The 15929-nt window shown below is 46.1% G+C and overlaps 1 protein-coding gene across 1 annotated transcript in view; it reads right to left on the reverse strand.

Moving 5' to 3' along the window:
- The window catches only part of LOC115317762 (endothelin-converting enzyme 1-like), a 92704-nt gene extending 81932 nt beyond the window's left edge, over nt 1-10772 (reverse strand). Inside the window, exons 1-2 of the mRNA XM_040217923.1 lie at nt 10643-10772; nt 8701-8748 (exon numbers count right to left, since the gene is read on the reverse strand). Of these exons, the coding sequence (XP_040073857.1) occupies nt 8701-8748; nt 10643-10772 (178 nt within the window). The remainder of the gene's footprint in view (nt 1-8700; nt 8749-10642) is intronic.
- Nucleotides 10773-15929: the final 5157 nt, after the last annotated feature.

A 15929-nucleotide genomic window follows, 5' to 3' on the forward strand; every position in this document is an offset into this window, starting at 1 on the left:
TCGAATTCACCAGAATATTAAACTGCAAGAATAAACAAAAGGACGCGTGACTCCCGGGAATCGAACCCTGGCGCTTCGCGTGAGAGGCAAGCGCGATAACCGTAAGGCCACGGCCGCGCTTTTTTTTTTTTTTTTTTTTTTCTTTATTTCCTGAATTTTACAACACAGAAAATGACATCAATGAAGGGCTAAAAGAGCCACCCTGGCCGATAATAGAAACGAAAATTAAAAATCCTTAATGGTCGCCAGCTCTTCAAGAACGGGCAACCACTCAGGTAACGGTTGTTGCATTTTCATCACTTCCTGCAAGTGACACACCGTTTCTACAAAGTACTTGTGCACTGGGCGGACGTTGATATCGGCATGACGCACCGCAAGACGACACTGCCAAATACTGTGCAGGCCTAAAAGCATTATGAAATCATAAGGCACCGTGCCCTTTCCATCTACAGACAGGTATCGGATGCCGTGAGGCGATAGGGGTAAGTCCTTTTTTAGCGTTCTCTGCAGAACATCCCAAAAGAACACCGCGTCCCAGCAGTCGATAAATACGTGTTCTATTGTCTCGGGCTGCTTACAGAGGACGCAGTGCTCTGACCATGCTGTTGGTACGCCTTTAGCGATAAGCCATGTTTTAACGGGCAGGGTTTCAGTGTGCAACTTAAAGAAGAAAGTTTTCACGTTCGCGGGAACTACCATCTTTTTAACTCTTTTTAAAACGTCTAGTCCCGGGCCTGCACTGTATCTGGACCGGTACAACGGGACAGGAAATAACAAATCAATCAAATCTCTTGACAAACGTTTACGCGAAACCTCAGCGAGATAATCCAAAGAGAAACGCGTCGCTAAAAAGCGGTACGCACCGATGACTTCCTTAAAATAGCCGTATGCACCAGAAAAACAATCATCACACGACGCAACTACAAACTCTGGCAAAACATTGTATAGCCTTAACTGAATAACAGTCCTAAGAAAAGGGTCTTTCTGGTCACGAAGAAAAAGAAATCTGTTGACCAGTTGTCTTATGAACATGTGTGTGAGGCCTAGCCCTCCGTCTTTCACCCGACGAAAAATATTGGTTCGACACATTCTTTCCCAGGAGGAACTCCAGACAAAAACAGCAAAAACCCGATGCATACGCTGTATGTTAATTCGCGAACAATGTATCACCTGTAGTACGTACCACAGCTTTGCTGCTAAAAAGGTGTTACAGATAGTTGCGCGAGCAAAAATAGACATGGCACTTCCTCTCCACTTCTCAGTCCTTGCACGCAAAGTTTCCGTTTCCTCGCGCCAAAACTGATCGCTGGAGCGGTAGTACTCTAACGGTACGCCGAGATAGCGCACCGGCGTGACAGACCATTCAATGCGCTCAAAAACCGGAGGCGTGGAGGGCCAGTCGCCGTGCCAGAAACCCAGACACTTCTGCCAGTTGACAGAGCTACACGTGTTTTCACAAAACGTCACAGTTAACTCTACGGCTTTTTTAACACTCTCTTTATCCGAACAAAAAACGGCCACGTCGTCCGCGTAAGACAAGATCCGAACTTCACGGGCCTGTAATTTGAAGCCACATATTTGGTTACTACGTATGACGCTTAAACAAAAGGGTTCTAGATAAATACAAAAAAGCAGTGGTGAAAGTGGACAGCCTTGCCGCACTGAAGAAAAAAGGGGAACGCGGTCACTGACCCGCTTGTTAACAATGAGTCTGGTGGCGCAGTTCTGGTACGCCATACGCAGACCTTCAATCAAAATAGAGCCTACGTTTACATGCTCTAAAATAGAAAAAAGTATTTCATGGGACACTCTATCAAATGCTTTTTCGAAATCAATTTGCAGTACCGCCACTCTGCGCTCCATAGCATCGCAACACTCTAAAATGCTGCGTGCCACATGGACGTTGGTTACAATGCTTCTCCCCTTAATGCCGCATGTTTGATGCGGGCCAACAATCTTAGCTATTACAGACTGTAAACGTTCCGCCAAGACTTTCATTAAAATTTTATAGTCAACATTAGTCAACGATAAGAACTGACTTGACGAAGTTTCGCGGGGTCATCACTTTTCGGAATGAAAACGGTATGTGTGCTTAAAAAAGATGGTGGCAAAAAGCCGAGGTGATAAGCCTCGCGGATAACACCGAGCAAAAAAGGAGCAACGTCCTCTTTAAACGCTTTATAAAAGTCCCCTCCCAAACCATCCGGGCCGGGCGATTTACCTTGTTGCAAATTATCAATAGCTCTTTCGATTTCACTTAACTCTATCGGTTGTTCTAATCGTTCCTTAAGTTCATTCTCAAGTGTTGGCATAAGTGGCAAAAAAATACTATTAAACTCCGTTTTCTGCGGGGTGCGATACTTGAAAAGTTGGGTATAATAATCGACAAAAGCGCTTTCTATTACGTCTCTATCACCAGACACTCTTCCTTGATAAAAGATTTCACTTATTTCATTTTTGCTTGCATATTTCTTTTCTATGCCCAAGGCTCTTTTTGTTGGCAACTCTCCAAGCGATAACCGCTTTAAACGCGCCCGCACCATGGCTCCCTGAAACCGTTCGGTATCGAGAGCTTCCAGCCGCTTTTTAAGATTGCTGATGTCATCCGAAAAAATACCCGGCGATAAGCACTCTTCGCGCACTAGCTGGTCTAACAGGCCTTTTAACTCTTTTATTTCTTTCCTTTCGACGTGCTTTATCAAACTAGAACGCTCGATTGCACTCATCTTAATCTCTTGTTTAAACAATTCCCATCGTGTGCCGAAACCTTCGTCGAGGCCGCCCAGTTCACTGAGCTTTTTTCGAACTCCCTTTACGAAAAATTCGTCCCCTAACAGCTGCGAATTTAGTTTCCAAAGGTGCCATGTAAACTTATTGGGAGCTTCCTTAGCGGCACACAACATAAACGAAACGAGGCAGTGGTCGCTAAACGACACGGGCTCTACTGTGTACTTCTTACACGCCCTGACGAGATCAAGTGAAACGTAGGCCCTATCCAAGCGGGCATGACTGGCCCCTTGGAAGTGGGTAAAACGCACACCTGACGCTCCTGACACGGAGTGACCAACGTCTTCCATCCCGTACTGCTCGATCATGTCGCTTAAAAACATTGTGCTCGCGTCTCTATACCGGATATTGTTAGAACGGTCCTGCGGTGCACACACGCAGTTAAAGTCGCCGAGAAAAATAACTAGTCTGTCGGTTTGTACATACTGTTCCAGATGCTCAAAAAAGATTAAGCGCTCATTCATTCTGGTGGGTGCATAAACGCACAGGACTCGAAACTTATAGCTAGAACTAAGAAAATCACACATTACAAATCGGCCAGACTCACAGCTAACTACTTGTTCAACGGTCCCTAAAGACTTCCTTAATAACAAAAGACACCCGCCCGAATTCCCAACGGCGTAGCTTACGCAAACGTCGTATCGCGCCTCAAAAATTCGCACCATGCTTTCCGTCTGGGCCTCACTTTCCATCTTCGTCTCTTGCACCGCAACAATATCCATATCTTTCTCGATAAGCAAGCGGTTTACTTGATATTGGCGGCGTCGGGCACATAAGCCCCGCACGTTTAACGTGCCCACACGCAGGGACCTTGCGAGTTGCATTAGAGGGCGAGAGGAGGCAAGACGGAAAACACGGTGCTTACAAGAACCGGCATGTGTTGCCTCGACGAGACAGCGTTCGATTGTAATTTAACTGCGTAGTGACGACACATACCCGGAGCACTTGTGGTAACGTCTATCTTCTCCGACACCGTTCCATCCCTCCCACGAGCAGCCGCGCCCGCAGTCCCCGTCCACCAAGCCATTTGACCCTGACCCCCATCCTTCGTCGTCCTGACTTCGATTCCCTCCGTCTTTGGTCGTCGGAAAGAACTAGTGATTTCGCTACACGACTCTTTTTGCTGTCAGGGGTGTTCCAAGACCTTGTATTGGTGTCTTGCTCTGTGACAACTTCTTGCGAGGTGACAGTGAGTCTCGGAGTCGCCTGGGGGGCTGTCCATCGGTCGTGTCTTCATCCAAGTCTTTGGTCGCCGCGCCGTCAGAACCGCTGTCACCTGCGCCTTTCGGTTCGCGTGCTGCGGGGTGGGTGACATCTGTTTTTGGGGTCGTTGGGTTCATGCTGTCCGCGGCCATCGTTCCTGGTTCACTTGGCGTACCTTCCGTCGCGTATCGTGGAGCCGCGGTAGCAGGAGGGCTGGTGCTCGCAGGGGCAGGGGACCCACAGTTGTCGGGAGGTGAAGGCAAGTGCGGCGAAGAGCCTCCTACCGCTTCCTCTGCCTCCGCGACGTCCATGAGGAAGTCGGAGTGGTCGTCTTCGCTTCGGTCACGCGCCATGGTTGCGTACGTCTTGACGCAGTCCTCTGCGTCGTGGCCGTAGCGGTGGCAGTCGGAGCAGCGAGGGATGCGGCAATCTCGGCGAATATGACCCTTACGCCGGCAGCGGAGACAGAGCGGAGCTCGTCCTGGCACCACGACCAACACCTTACATCCTTCCAGACGGAGCTCATGGGGGAGGCTGTCGACAGTGTTGCCTTCCTGGAGGGTCAGGCGCACGATCCGGGTGTTCGACTCGACCGCCTCAAACCCCTTCTCCCGGAATCGCTCTCTGGTGACGTCGGCGACTTTGCCGTAGCGCTCCAGCTCTTTCTTCACAAGGACGTTGGGAACGTCGTATGGGACCCAGTGCAGCTTAAGTGTCACCGCCAAGCTCGCTGGGTCAATGACGAGGCAGCGGCCCCCCTTCACAGTCAGTTCTTTCGCATCAACCAGCCTTTGCTTTGCTGCCAGCGAGTGCAGCCTCAGCAACCACACGTGGTTCATTTGATGGGGCCCGGCAGCCGCCAGGTCCTTCATCACATCCAGCCGTTGCAACTCTTGACGGAAATCTTGTATCTTGTACGGACGTCCTTTCACATCACAGTGCAGGAAGACTGCGTTGGTCACAACGTATCCGTTTGGCAGCGGAGGCAAGATAACCTGGTAATCGTCGGGGGATCCAGAAACAGAAATACCGCGGCCTGACGCGGCCGTTTTCACCGCTCCTACGGAGCACATGATAACACGTCCGTCGCGCTCGGCAGCCGGAAGTGGAATGAAGGCCACGGCCGCGCTGCCTACTTGGCGCGCGGCATTACTCCCCCTTAAAAAGTACATCGCCCCGATGCAACACAAAACAAAACAAAGTACATAAAAAGAACGGCAAACTAAAGTGAAACACATAAGGTTTATAGTCCTATCGAGCGCAGTACGGCTTCAGGCGCACGACCTGGACGACTTCAGGTCGTGGTGGGCGGCGTGATGATGTTCTTGTTCCGTCGGGCATCACCTCGTAGTTCAGCTCCCCGAGGCGACGAAGTAGCTTGTACGGTTCAAAGCACCGTTCAAAAAGTTTCTCACTGAGGCCGCGGCGACGGATGGGCGTACACCCACGCCCTGTCTCCGGGCTGGAAGTGGACATCCCTGCTACGGAGGTTGTAGCGGCCCGCGTTGACGCGTCGCTGGTCTTGAATCAGGAGTCGGGCGAGCTGTCGGACTTCCTCGGCCCGCTGAGTGACGATCTGGGAGTCGCCGCTGTCGTCGTCATCAGGTTCGTGGGGCAGCATTGCATCCAGCATCGTAGTTACTTTGCGGCCATTGAGCAGCTGGAATGGTGTGACTCCTGTGGTCTCTTGCACCACCGTGTTGTAGGCAAACGTGACGTGGGGTAAGAGCTCGTCCCAGGTATTGTGCTGTACGTCGACATACTTGGAGATCCTGTCGGCGAGGGTTTTGTTCGGCCATTCTGTCAGTCTATTTGTCTACGGATGGTACGCAGCGCTTTGACGGTGGCTGGTGCTACTAAGACAAAGAATCTCTTGCGTCAGCTGGGCCATGAATGATGATTTACGATCTGTAATTAGGACTTCGGGGGCGCCGTGCCGGAAGACGATGAACTCTATGAAAAACTTGGCGACTTCAACAGCCGTACCTGATGGAAGGGCTTTCACCTCGGACTACCATGTGAGATAATCGGTGGCAACGATTGTCTAACGATTCCCTAGGGTCGACAGCGGAAAAGGACCAAGTAGATCCATTCCGATCTGCTCGAATGGTGCGGTTGGCGGGGCGATTGGCTTCTGGAAACTTGCCGGCTTTGTCGGTTGTTTCTTGCGTCGCTGGCACTCGTAGCATGATCGGGTGTAGAAGTGGACAGGTTTGGGGAGCTTGGGCCAGTAATACTTTTCACGAATACGGGCCAGCGTCCTGCTGTAACCAAGGTGTCCGGACGTCGGGTCGTCGTGGACATGCTTGAAAGATCTCCCCCTGAAAGTCGGTCGGGATTACCAGCAGTCAGGGTGAGTTGTTGTCCCCGAAGTTCTCTTTGTAGAGTACACCTCGTCGAATGGCAAAGGTCGGCAGGGCTCGTGAGAAAATACGCGGTACGGTACCCCCGCACCCTTCCAGGTGCTCGATTAAGGCGCGCAGCTCCAGATCGTCTCGTTGACGTCGTGCCATGTCGTCGGTGTTCACTGCTCCTAGGAAGCACTCCTAGTCATTGTCGTCACTGCTGCCGGAAGGTGCTTCGACAGAAACCCTCGACAGGCTGTCAGCGTCGCTGTGATTGCGTCCTGACTTGCAAACCACAGTCATGTTGAACTCTTGTGGTCGGAGGCTCCATCGAGCGAGGCGTCCTGACGAATCCTTGAGGCTCGCAAGCCATCAGAGCGAGTGGTTGTCCGTGACTACGCGGAACGGGCTCCCGTACAGGTACGGGCGGAACTTCGTGATTTCCCATACGACCGCAATACATTCTTTTTCAGTCGTGGAGTAATTTCTCTCCGGTTTGGACAGCGTCCGACTTGCGCAGGCGATGACTCACTCGGTGCCCTCTTGTACTTGAACTAGTACCGCTCCAGTCCTGCATTACTAGCGTCCGTGTGAATCTCGGTTTCAGCCTCCTGATCAAAATGTCCAAAAACAGGAGGAGACTGGAGTTTTCGCTTCAGCTCGTCGAGTGCCTGCTGCTGCTCCTCGGCCCATTCGAACTTCTCGGTGTTCTTCGTGAGTTTTGTGAGCGGTGCGGAAATCCTTGCTAAATCCCGAACGAAGCGTCGACAAAGTTCTCGAATTCACCAGAACATTAAACTGCAAGAATAAACAAAAGGACGCGTAACTCCCAGGAATCGAACCCTGGCACTTCGCGTGGGATACAAGTGCGATAACCGTTAGGCCACGGTCGTTTTTTTTTTTTTTTTTCTCTATTGCTGCTTTGACATTTATAAAAAGCTCTTACAGCACAATTGCTAAAACACGCCTTCCACCCTATGTCAAAAGTGGTTACATTAAAATCGCCTCAAACACACAAGTTCATCAAGGATTGACAACCAATCGGGGGGTTCCGGTTGTACCCTAAAAACTGCTCTAATGTACGACACACTTTCAATAAAATGTTTTCTGGCAGTGCGGAGATTCAGGGGTTCGTGGCGTACTGCCATTCTGTTCTTCCAGGGGCTGTGCAGACCAAGAACCATAAACATGTCATACGGAACCCTGCCTTCGTTTTCCACAGGTAAGAAACGAATGCCTTGGAGAGTTATTGGTAGCTCTTTTTTTTTTTTAAAGCACGTTGAAGTATATCCCAGTGGAAAACCGCGTCCCAGCTATTGATGAAGGCATGTTTTATAGTTTCTGGTTTTTTACAAAGAATACAATTTATGGATCATGGTACACCTATCCCCTTCCTCTCAAACCAGGTCTTCACAGGCAGTGCACCGCAATGCAGCTTAAAGAAAAAGGTCTTCACAGTTGGTCTTATTGGCATCTGCTTTACACGTTTTAGCACACCTAGGCTGGGGCCTTCACTGTAAATTGATCTATAAAAAGGTACTGGCAGTAACACATCGATTAAATCGTGATAAAATTTTCTACGTCTAAACGAGCTAAGGTATTCCATTGAAAATCTAACCTTCAATATCCTAAAAAAGAGCTCAGCCTCCCGCATATAGCCTCGCACCCCGGCGCACATACGGACACTGGACGAAACGACGCACTCAGGTAAAACACTTCGCAGTTAGGCCGCGGCCGCGCTGCCTACTTGGCGCACGGAAATATGCTATTCTCCCTGTGTTGGTATCGGACTTGAGACTCGCATATCTAAAATAAATTTTAAGCTCCTTCTCGTTTTAAGGATTGTAAACGTTTTGTAAGACCGCGCGCTCGAAATTTCCGCGGCTTTTTTCTTTCTGTCTGGGTCCATGTTCCGCGGTAGTAGCTTTGCCAGGATGTTGGGCAGGGCGTCCAATGGGGGCGACTCTGGTGGTTGTCTCTAGTATTGCGGTATCGTAGTATATGAGGGATATGATCTGCCACTCTTGTTTGAATGTCTTGTCGCGTTGTGAGTTGTAGTGTTATGAGTTCGTATAGAGTGCGGCATGGCATCATGCCGATGACCTGTTGCGTCGAGGCGTATTTTGGGACCCCCAGAGCGAGCCGGATTCAGTAACCTGAGTATTCATCACTTCCCCAGTCTCTTCCTCCGGACCCCTACCTCGCTTCTTCGTCTTTACAGAGTGGCGCGCAATTTACTAAACATCACATTAAGAAACATTACTATTATAATAATTTAATTAAAAAGTCATCACCACGTCTACAATATATAACAAAATACTTCATATTTTTATACTACCCAACGTATGTCAGTGTGTATTCTCACCTCTTTGTTTACAGGCGTCTGTGCGACATACATTTTTTTCGGGAACACCTAGTGAAATAAAAACGTAATAAATACTTGGACGAGAGGCAACATTGATCCAATAGTTAGCAGAAAATATGCGAATTGTTACCATGGCAACTGATATATTTATTTTAAAGTAAACTTAAAACAACAATTTCTTTGGGATAAAGGTAAGGACTGCAGCCGGCGGAAGTCAAATTATGGGTATAAGGTGATTATTCGTGAATTAATGACTAGAAGCTTCTTACTAACTTTTGCCATAATCTCCTTAGCTGGCAAATTCCAAGTAGATATTCGTTGATTGTCTGCCGACTGTTTTCACCCTTTTTGATGCTGTACGTTTATTATTGTGGCAATTCTCATAAGGATGTGAGGCTGTCTGCCGTCAGCCATACGGAAACTAAGTAAAGACTGTGCCTAAATGTGCACACCTGAGGATATATCAAATGTGACGCCCAGCTCCATGACCTATATGACCACGTGATTTCAGATTATGCGACGTTCTCAGATCGGTTGGCGAAGATTTGCTATCCGGCAATGGAGTCTTATATTACGGAACAGATATGCTAGAGAATTTATCGCAGCAGAATATAGCTCACTGAATTGTAACAGAAATGACAAAATTTGCCAACAGGCAAAAATTAACTTATTAAAATGTGCTGGCTAATGCAAACATTTCTGTATATAATTACTGTAAAACCCTTAATATTAGCGAATTTCGCGCATTAAAAAATTAGCGATATTTAAGTGGACGTGAAAATTTCGATCCTGAAGTGTTTCTATGCAAGCGTCTGAAATTCGGGAAATTTAGTTGTGACGATTATGTCCTTTGTAACCAATTCGCCCCCAAAATAAAAGGGGGCCGCGCGAAAATGAAGGATTTTTCAGTAGTTAATTTCTAGCATTAATTTGGTAATTGTCGTTTAACGCTCGTAGTCTTAGATCTGCTACGGTCGATGGCGTTATCTAGGAGAAATAACTTGTTTATTTAATGTCTTCATTTTATAGTATTCTCACTTTCTGGTGAAACACCCTAAGCCGTATTTGCCAGACGTTACTAGAGTATTATTAACCTCCGAGGTTTGACTTCACCTCTTAAAATGATCACGTGGTATGTCGTGGTAATCAGAGCTAACTATTCACCACCCATGTTTAGGGCTTAGTAACCATAAGCGACTTAGGAATCGACCGATAAAACTTAGACAGAGGGTACGGCTGTTCAACGACGAGTGGCTAGCGGCACAGCGCCATGGACGATTTCTATCACAGCTGACCGTCAACGCTAACGAAGCAATTACAGTGTTGGAACGTTGTTGGACACATCTAAAACGAATCGGAGCAGCAAACATGGTGTTAATGGGCATGTTCAGAGTTCAGAGATGCCGCTAGAACGATATCAGCCAGGCGCTGGCCGACGAGAGAGTTCACATTAATTTGCACTTCCATATTTGTTAAAATCGCCGGCAATGCAGCCTCTGTCTTTGCTCCCTTTTGCTTTTTTTGTTTTAATTTTCTTTGTAGAACTTTTTTTTTTGTCTGGGAAATCCGAATCTCATGATGACGTGTTATATTTGCTAATAGATAATTAAGTATTAGTTCTTACATTAAGAAATCCCCATTAAGGTAGTGGCGTTTAAGTACGAAGCATCCGGGTCCTATCTTTCTATGCCTCTTCCGCTTGTTACTCGTGAGAAGATAGTCAGCGGCTTGCCTCGCACTTGTAAATACTGCAGGGCCTACTCGCTCTTTATTCGCCAACTTTTTTGCTTGGCTCGCAAATGCTAATAGACGCAATACTGACTTTAAAACAGCGCTAGTTAATCACGAGAGGTGATTACGGCTGCCTGTGCTTATTTAAACACTTTGTCGAAGTATTATATAGCGCGAAAAAAAAATATGCAACGTAAATATTTATACTCACCACATGATGGTATTGCTTCGCTGAGTCCAGCTAATTCAACAACCATACATAATGCCCAGATTGCAAACAGCTGTTGAGCATGAGGAATCATGAACTTATGCTTCGATGACCAAATTTCACGTCTGCGCATAATTTCTGAGGAATATAGAAAAAGATTGCTCGTTAAAGAAAGAGCCGTCTTCGTGAAGAGAACCTTTTAAAGCATTTTGTTTAACGGATTACATGTGTATATTGCTCGTATTTCAGGAAGTTCGCTTGTTCACCATTGCATAGCTGCGTGCCTCACAAGGTTGTCACTGCACGCGGCTGACAACTCTGCACTTCAGTGCCAGAGTATTGAATTAAATATTACTATAACACTTAATTGTGAAAAATCATTCTTGAGACCTGGACCTGTGGCGTCCACTGAGACCGAACTAAATACGCTAAGAGCGCCACCATTCAGCGACGAGTTGAAAAATGATAGCTGCATTATATGGCTAATGTTAGTCAGTGAATGCTTCCAGAGTACCGAAACTCCAGAGCTCGAGGTACCATGATGGCGGTTCAATATTTTGACAAAATACTCCAAGACTGGAATGAGAAGGGACAAACAGATACAACGTCCCAAACACAGTTGATATTTATTCGACAACGAAAGGGCTTATACAGGCATCATGTTTGCGGCGTGGGATTCCCCATTTCTCCCTCTCTCTTTCTATCTCTTTCTTTCTCTCTCTCGTCTCTAATGTTTTGTGTAGGATTTGATGCCTAAATGAGCACTTTCGTTGTCGAATAAATTTAAGCTGTGTTTGAAACTTTGTGTTCGTCCGTACCTTCTCGTTCCACTCTGGGAATTTTCAGTCAAATGCTTAATCACCACCAGCTCGTTCGCGCCCTAACCTTTTGTTCACTGGTTTAATTATTTTCTTTACTGTGGTCACCACGAGCTTTTCGGAAGCAAGTTCTTGCGAAGCAACAAGCGGGAAAAGCTATTTTTGTGGGACATTGGATGGGAAACTAGTACGAAATTGCAGGAGAGTTATGTTTTCATGAATATTAAGTGTACAAGGTTTTGCGGCACAATTAATATTGTTTTCATGCAGCCATGTTTCACCAATGACTTCAGGTAGCGTGTCCCAACCTGGTTCCGTCTGAACTTCGGTGATTGATTGCGGTGAGTCCGCGTGGAAGACGGGGGTTTGCAGGTGCGTCTCCGATACTTTTCGCGGGCCAGGTGTTCCCTGGTTCGTCGCCCGTTTCTTCAACGTAGTGAGAGGCGCATCGTCATGGCTTCAGCGTCGTCATGGCTTCAGCGCCCACCGTAGCTGTTAAGAGCCTCTTAACTATCTTATGTGACGCGAGAACCCGTCCAGTCTGATGGCGTTTTATTTTCTCAGGTGTGTGTTCCAACTGCAGCACAGTGGAGACAAACGCCCACGTAATGGCGGAGTGCAATGTGGCGCAAAACTTTTCACGCCTTCTGGCGCATGCCTTCCCTGACGCTGGTGCGATCACTTATGTCAATCAGGGTCGTCGGCCCTGAGGGTATTTTACGTTCCTTGTAATGGCGATGGCCGAATGGGTCTTATGGCGCAATCGTTGCTTTTCAAAGGCGCGGCAGCGTTGCCAACGGGCGACGCGGTCACTGTCATGGCACCTGCAACGAAAGCTAGTCACTTTTTTGGAGTGTCAGCTGTTACTCCTTGGGGAGTGCGAGTTCCTGCGGCGCTAGTCCTGCCAATACCTGACGGTGCTCAACGGCCCGGTGCAACTGACTTGCCTGTCCTTGGACATGGTGTAATACGGTCACTCTGTGGTCCTGCCTCGCCGGCTGCGGCGGCCCGAGTGATCACTGAGTCGTGTAAACTTAGGTGCGGAGCATGCATCACCTATGACCTGGTTCATAGTGAGAACGCGCACTGGTGCGCATATAAATTTTTCTTACATTGAAATTTCTTCCACAGTTTATGTTTTGGCGCCAAAAAAGATCAAAGCCACAATATAAGAGTTACAGCGGACGCTGTCGAATGCGATATTGTGGTTACTGCAAGATGGCGCCATCTGCCCTCGCGCCACTCGACCTGAACGAATACGCGATGCCGGGAAGTTCCTGGAGTGGCATCTGCGGGAGAAATGGCGGCGTTGCGATCGCGTTTAGTTCGGAACTTGAGTACTGGACGGAGCCATTTTTTTTTAAATTCAGGCTTCTACGGCAGTTTCCCAACTGTGCATTCTAGTAACGTTGATTGAATTGCAAAGAATGCTACGTATTTTCGCGACCTTATTTTGAACCTGCGTTTGAAAATACCGTGACCAAAGTTGTAAACCTTAAACGAAAATGTACCTAAATACGTTACTCGTTACTTGCAAATAAAAGTAATGCGTTACCGTCCCACCTTTCTTTGTAATAAAAGAAACGCTTTACCGTTACCATTACCGATGAAAAGTAACGCACGTTAATTTTGCGTAACTTTTTTAAATTATGGATTAAGATGTTTGACTCTTTTGACGGTGCAGGTATGCGTAACGCCATATTTTAAGAAACATTACGTCCATGTACAAACTGCACATATTTAATTTATCCTTTTACGGTTTTATCTAAATACTCGCAAGGAAAAGACACTAACGAAGACGCAAAAAACTCAGAAATTCACTTGACTTAGGGCCTAGAAACTTGAAACAAATATAAGTGTAAATTGTTTAAGTCTTGGGAAGAAAACGGAACAGGTAACTTAACTTCGTTACCCGTTACTCGCAATAAGTTAAGTGCGTTACCCGCTACTGTTTTGAAAAAAAGTAACCAGTATGTTACAAGTTACGGGAAGAAAGAAACGCGTTACTGTCAACACTGACCACTGCGCACTAAACATTTTGTTAGCCTTCACAAAGGGGGTTTCGGCTTAGTTTTAGTATTGAACTGAAAAGGAGTTATTTTATGATATTTTTCAAAAAAACAAAAAAGACCTGATATCGACTCCGGCATTTGAAAAATTTGTTGCCGTGATTTGAAGGAAAAAACAGTAAAGGTATTGCACTTCTGCATTTCAAGAAAATGAACAAACCTTTTTAAAGGGCAACTACGATATATTTTACATTGGATGAAAAAATGATCTTCATCTTTAGTGTCAAGGACAAGAACTACAGGGCCACTATTTTGATGCAATATTTCTCCCAAAGTATATGAGAGAGGCTAACAATGTTTGAGATGTACCATTCACTAAAACCTGCTAATCCGAGCGGAGGAGGTGCGGCTCGCTAGTTGTTAGCTAGTTTCTGTACTCTTCTAGGCAAGGCCAAGAACCGGCGCTAACAGCGCACTCATTTCTGCTCACGCGATTGGCGCAACATGCAAGTGGTCAAGCATGCACCTGTGCGCTGCGCGCATGGTCGCTTCGTCGCGAACGAACTAGTTTGGCAATCGCTGCTTTAGCTGTAGACTAGTCCACAAAACAAGTTAATACTATATATATATGGAAGATGCGTACTGTCAATCCGACAGTACGCATCTTCCACTTATATATATATATATATATATATATATATATATATATATATATATATATATATATATATATATATAACGGGCATGATGGCGGGAGGCCGAAGGCGTGGGTATAAAACTGAGAAGAAAAAAACCCTTAGTGAAAAACAGCAACAACGGACGATTTAATCTTCGACGTTTCGGTCGGAGTCCGGCCTTCGTATATATATATATATATATATATATATATATATATATATATATATATATATATATATATATATATATATATATATATATATATATACATATATATACATATATATATATATATATATATATATATATTGTGGGCTTTGTGGCCCATCACCGCGCAAAAAAACTCGCACTCGGCGCACGAGCCACGGTCGAGACTCGGGCTGCAGGGGATCATTCACCGCAAGCATAAAGTAAAGGTATGTTTTCTGAGATCTGCCCCGCTGGTCCTTGAGCAGTAGCACCGAGCCCTACAAGATATATATATATATATATATATATATATATATATATATATATATATATATATATATATATATATATATATATATATATATATATATATAAGTGGAAGATGCGTACTGTCGGAGTTAGTAATTCAAAGTTTATTACGACGTGTTTCCAGCGGGGTCCACTCTTCATCAGGTAGCGAGTGTACACCCCGTGAATGTTTACATACCCCTAAAAAAGTAGGAAATTGAAACAACGTTATCAAAACAGATGGTAATTCACACAGAGAGGAAAGGGAACCAAAACTTGCCAATGCAAATGCAAAAGAAAAAGAACGGTGGGCGAAAATTATTTACGCCCGCACAAAAAATAAACGGTTAGCAAAATGATAATTTATGCTCGCACAAAAAAAAAAAAAAAAAAAAAGCGCAAAAAAAAAGTGTTTGAAAGTTCCCGGTTGGGAAGGGGTGGCTCGTCTTCAAACCAGACATTGGTCACATGTGACCACCGACGCGCCCAAATCCCGAGACCTTCCCTAGTGCTAGAAGGTCGAAGTTTGAGGTGGATTAAAACTTTGGGGGATTTTTCCTTGAATAAGGAGTGGTTGGATGTAACAGTCTATGGCTGAGTTTACATGGATGCGATCGTAGCGAATCGGATCGAGATTAACCGCCTATGATTGGGTAGACGAGGAAGGGAAAGGAGGATCGCGGGCGCGTGACTGGTCACATCTCGATTCGATGCGCCATGGTCGCATCCATGGAAACGTAGCCTATGCCTGCCTGAGATTAACCGCTTGAGCCGCATTTATCCGTTTTGGAGGTTCTCTTCGGAATTAAACGTCTCAGGATGGTGGTTTAAATATCTATTGTTAAGTTTGAAGATCTCATAGTGTCTCAGCGTGTGCCTCTCGAGAAGCTCAAGGACGGAGAGGATCAGCTCTCCAACGAGCCAGCTGCAAACTAAACAGCCTTCCCGAACTTTCATTTAGCCCTGGTTGAAGGTATTAAACTTATAAATAAAATATGATTCTTTCTGCTCTCTTTCAATTTTTGTGCTGAATCCTGATTCCAAAAATTGGATCAGAAATGTGCTTGATTGAGTGATTAGAAAGAGAGGTGCTTTAAGAACGGAAGGTCGGGGAGTGTTGGTGCGTGACATTTGTGCTTGTTAAAGCGTAGTCTGAAAGCCAGATTAGTCTGTCCGATGTACTGTTTGTTACAGACATTGGAGTGCAGAAGATAAATCACGTTTGACGTGCCGCAATCGTAGCTACCCCTTATGTTCCACGTGAACTCTGAATTTGTGCTCGTGGCGTTCTTTTTTTGTAACAAGTGC

The sequence above is a fragment of the Ixodes scapularis genome, unplaced genomic scaffold (genome assembly GCF_016920785.2).
Source record: "Ixodes scapularis isolate PalLabHiFi unplaced genomic scaffold, ASM1692078v2 PGA_scaffold1__304_contigs__length_218370807, whole genome shotgun sequence".
Classification (NCBI taxonomy): Eukaryota; Metazoa; Arthropoda; class Arachnida; order Ixodida; family Ixodidae; genus Ixodes; species Ixodes scapularis.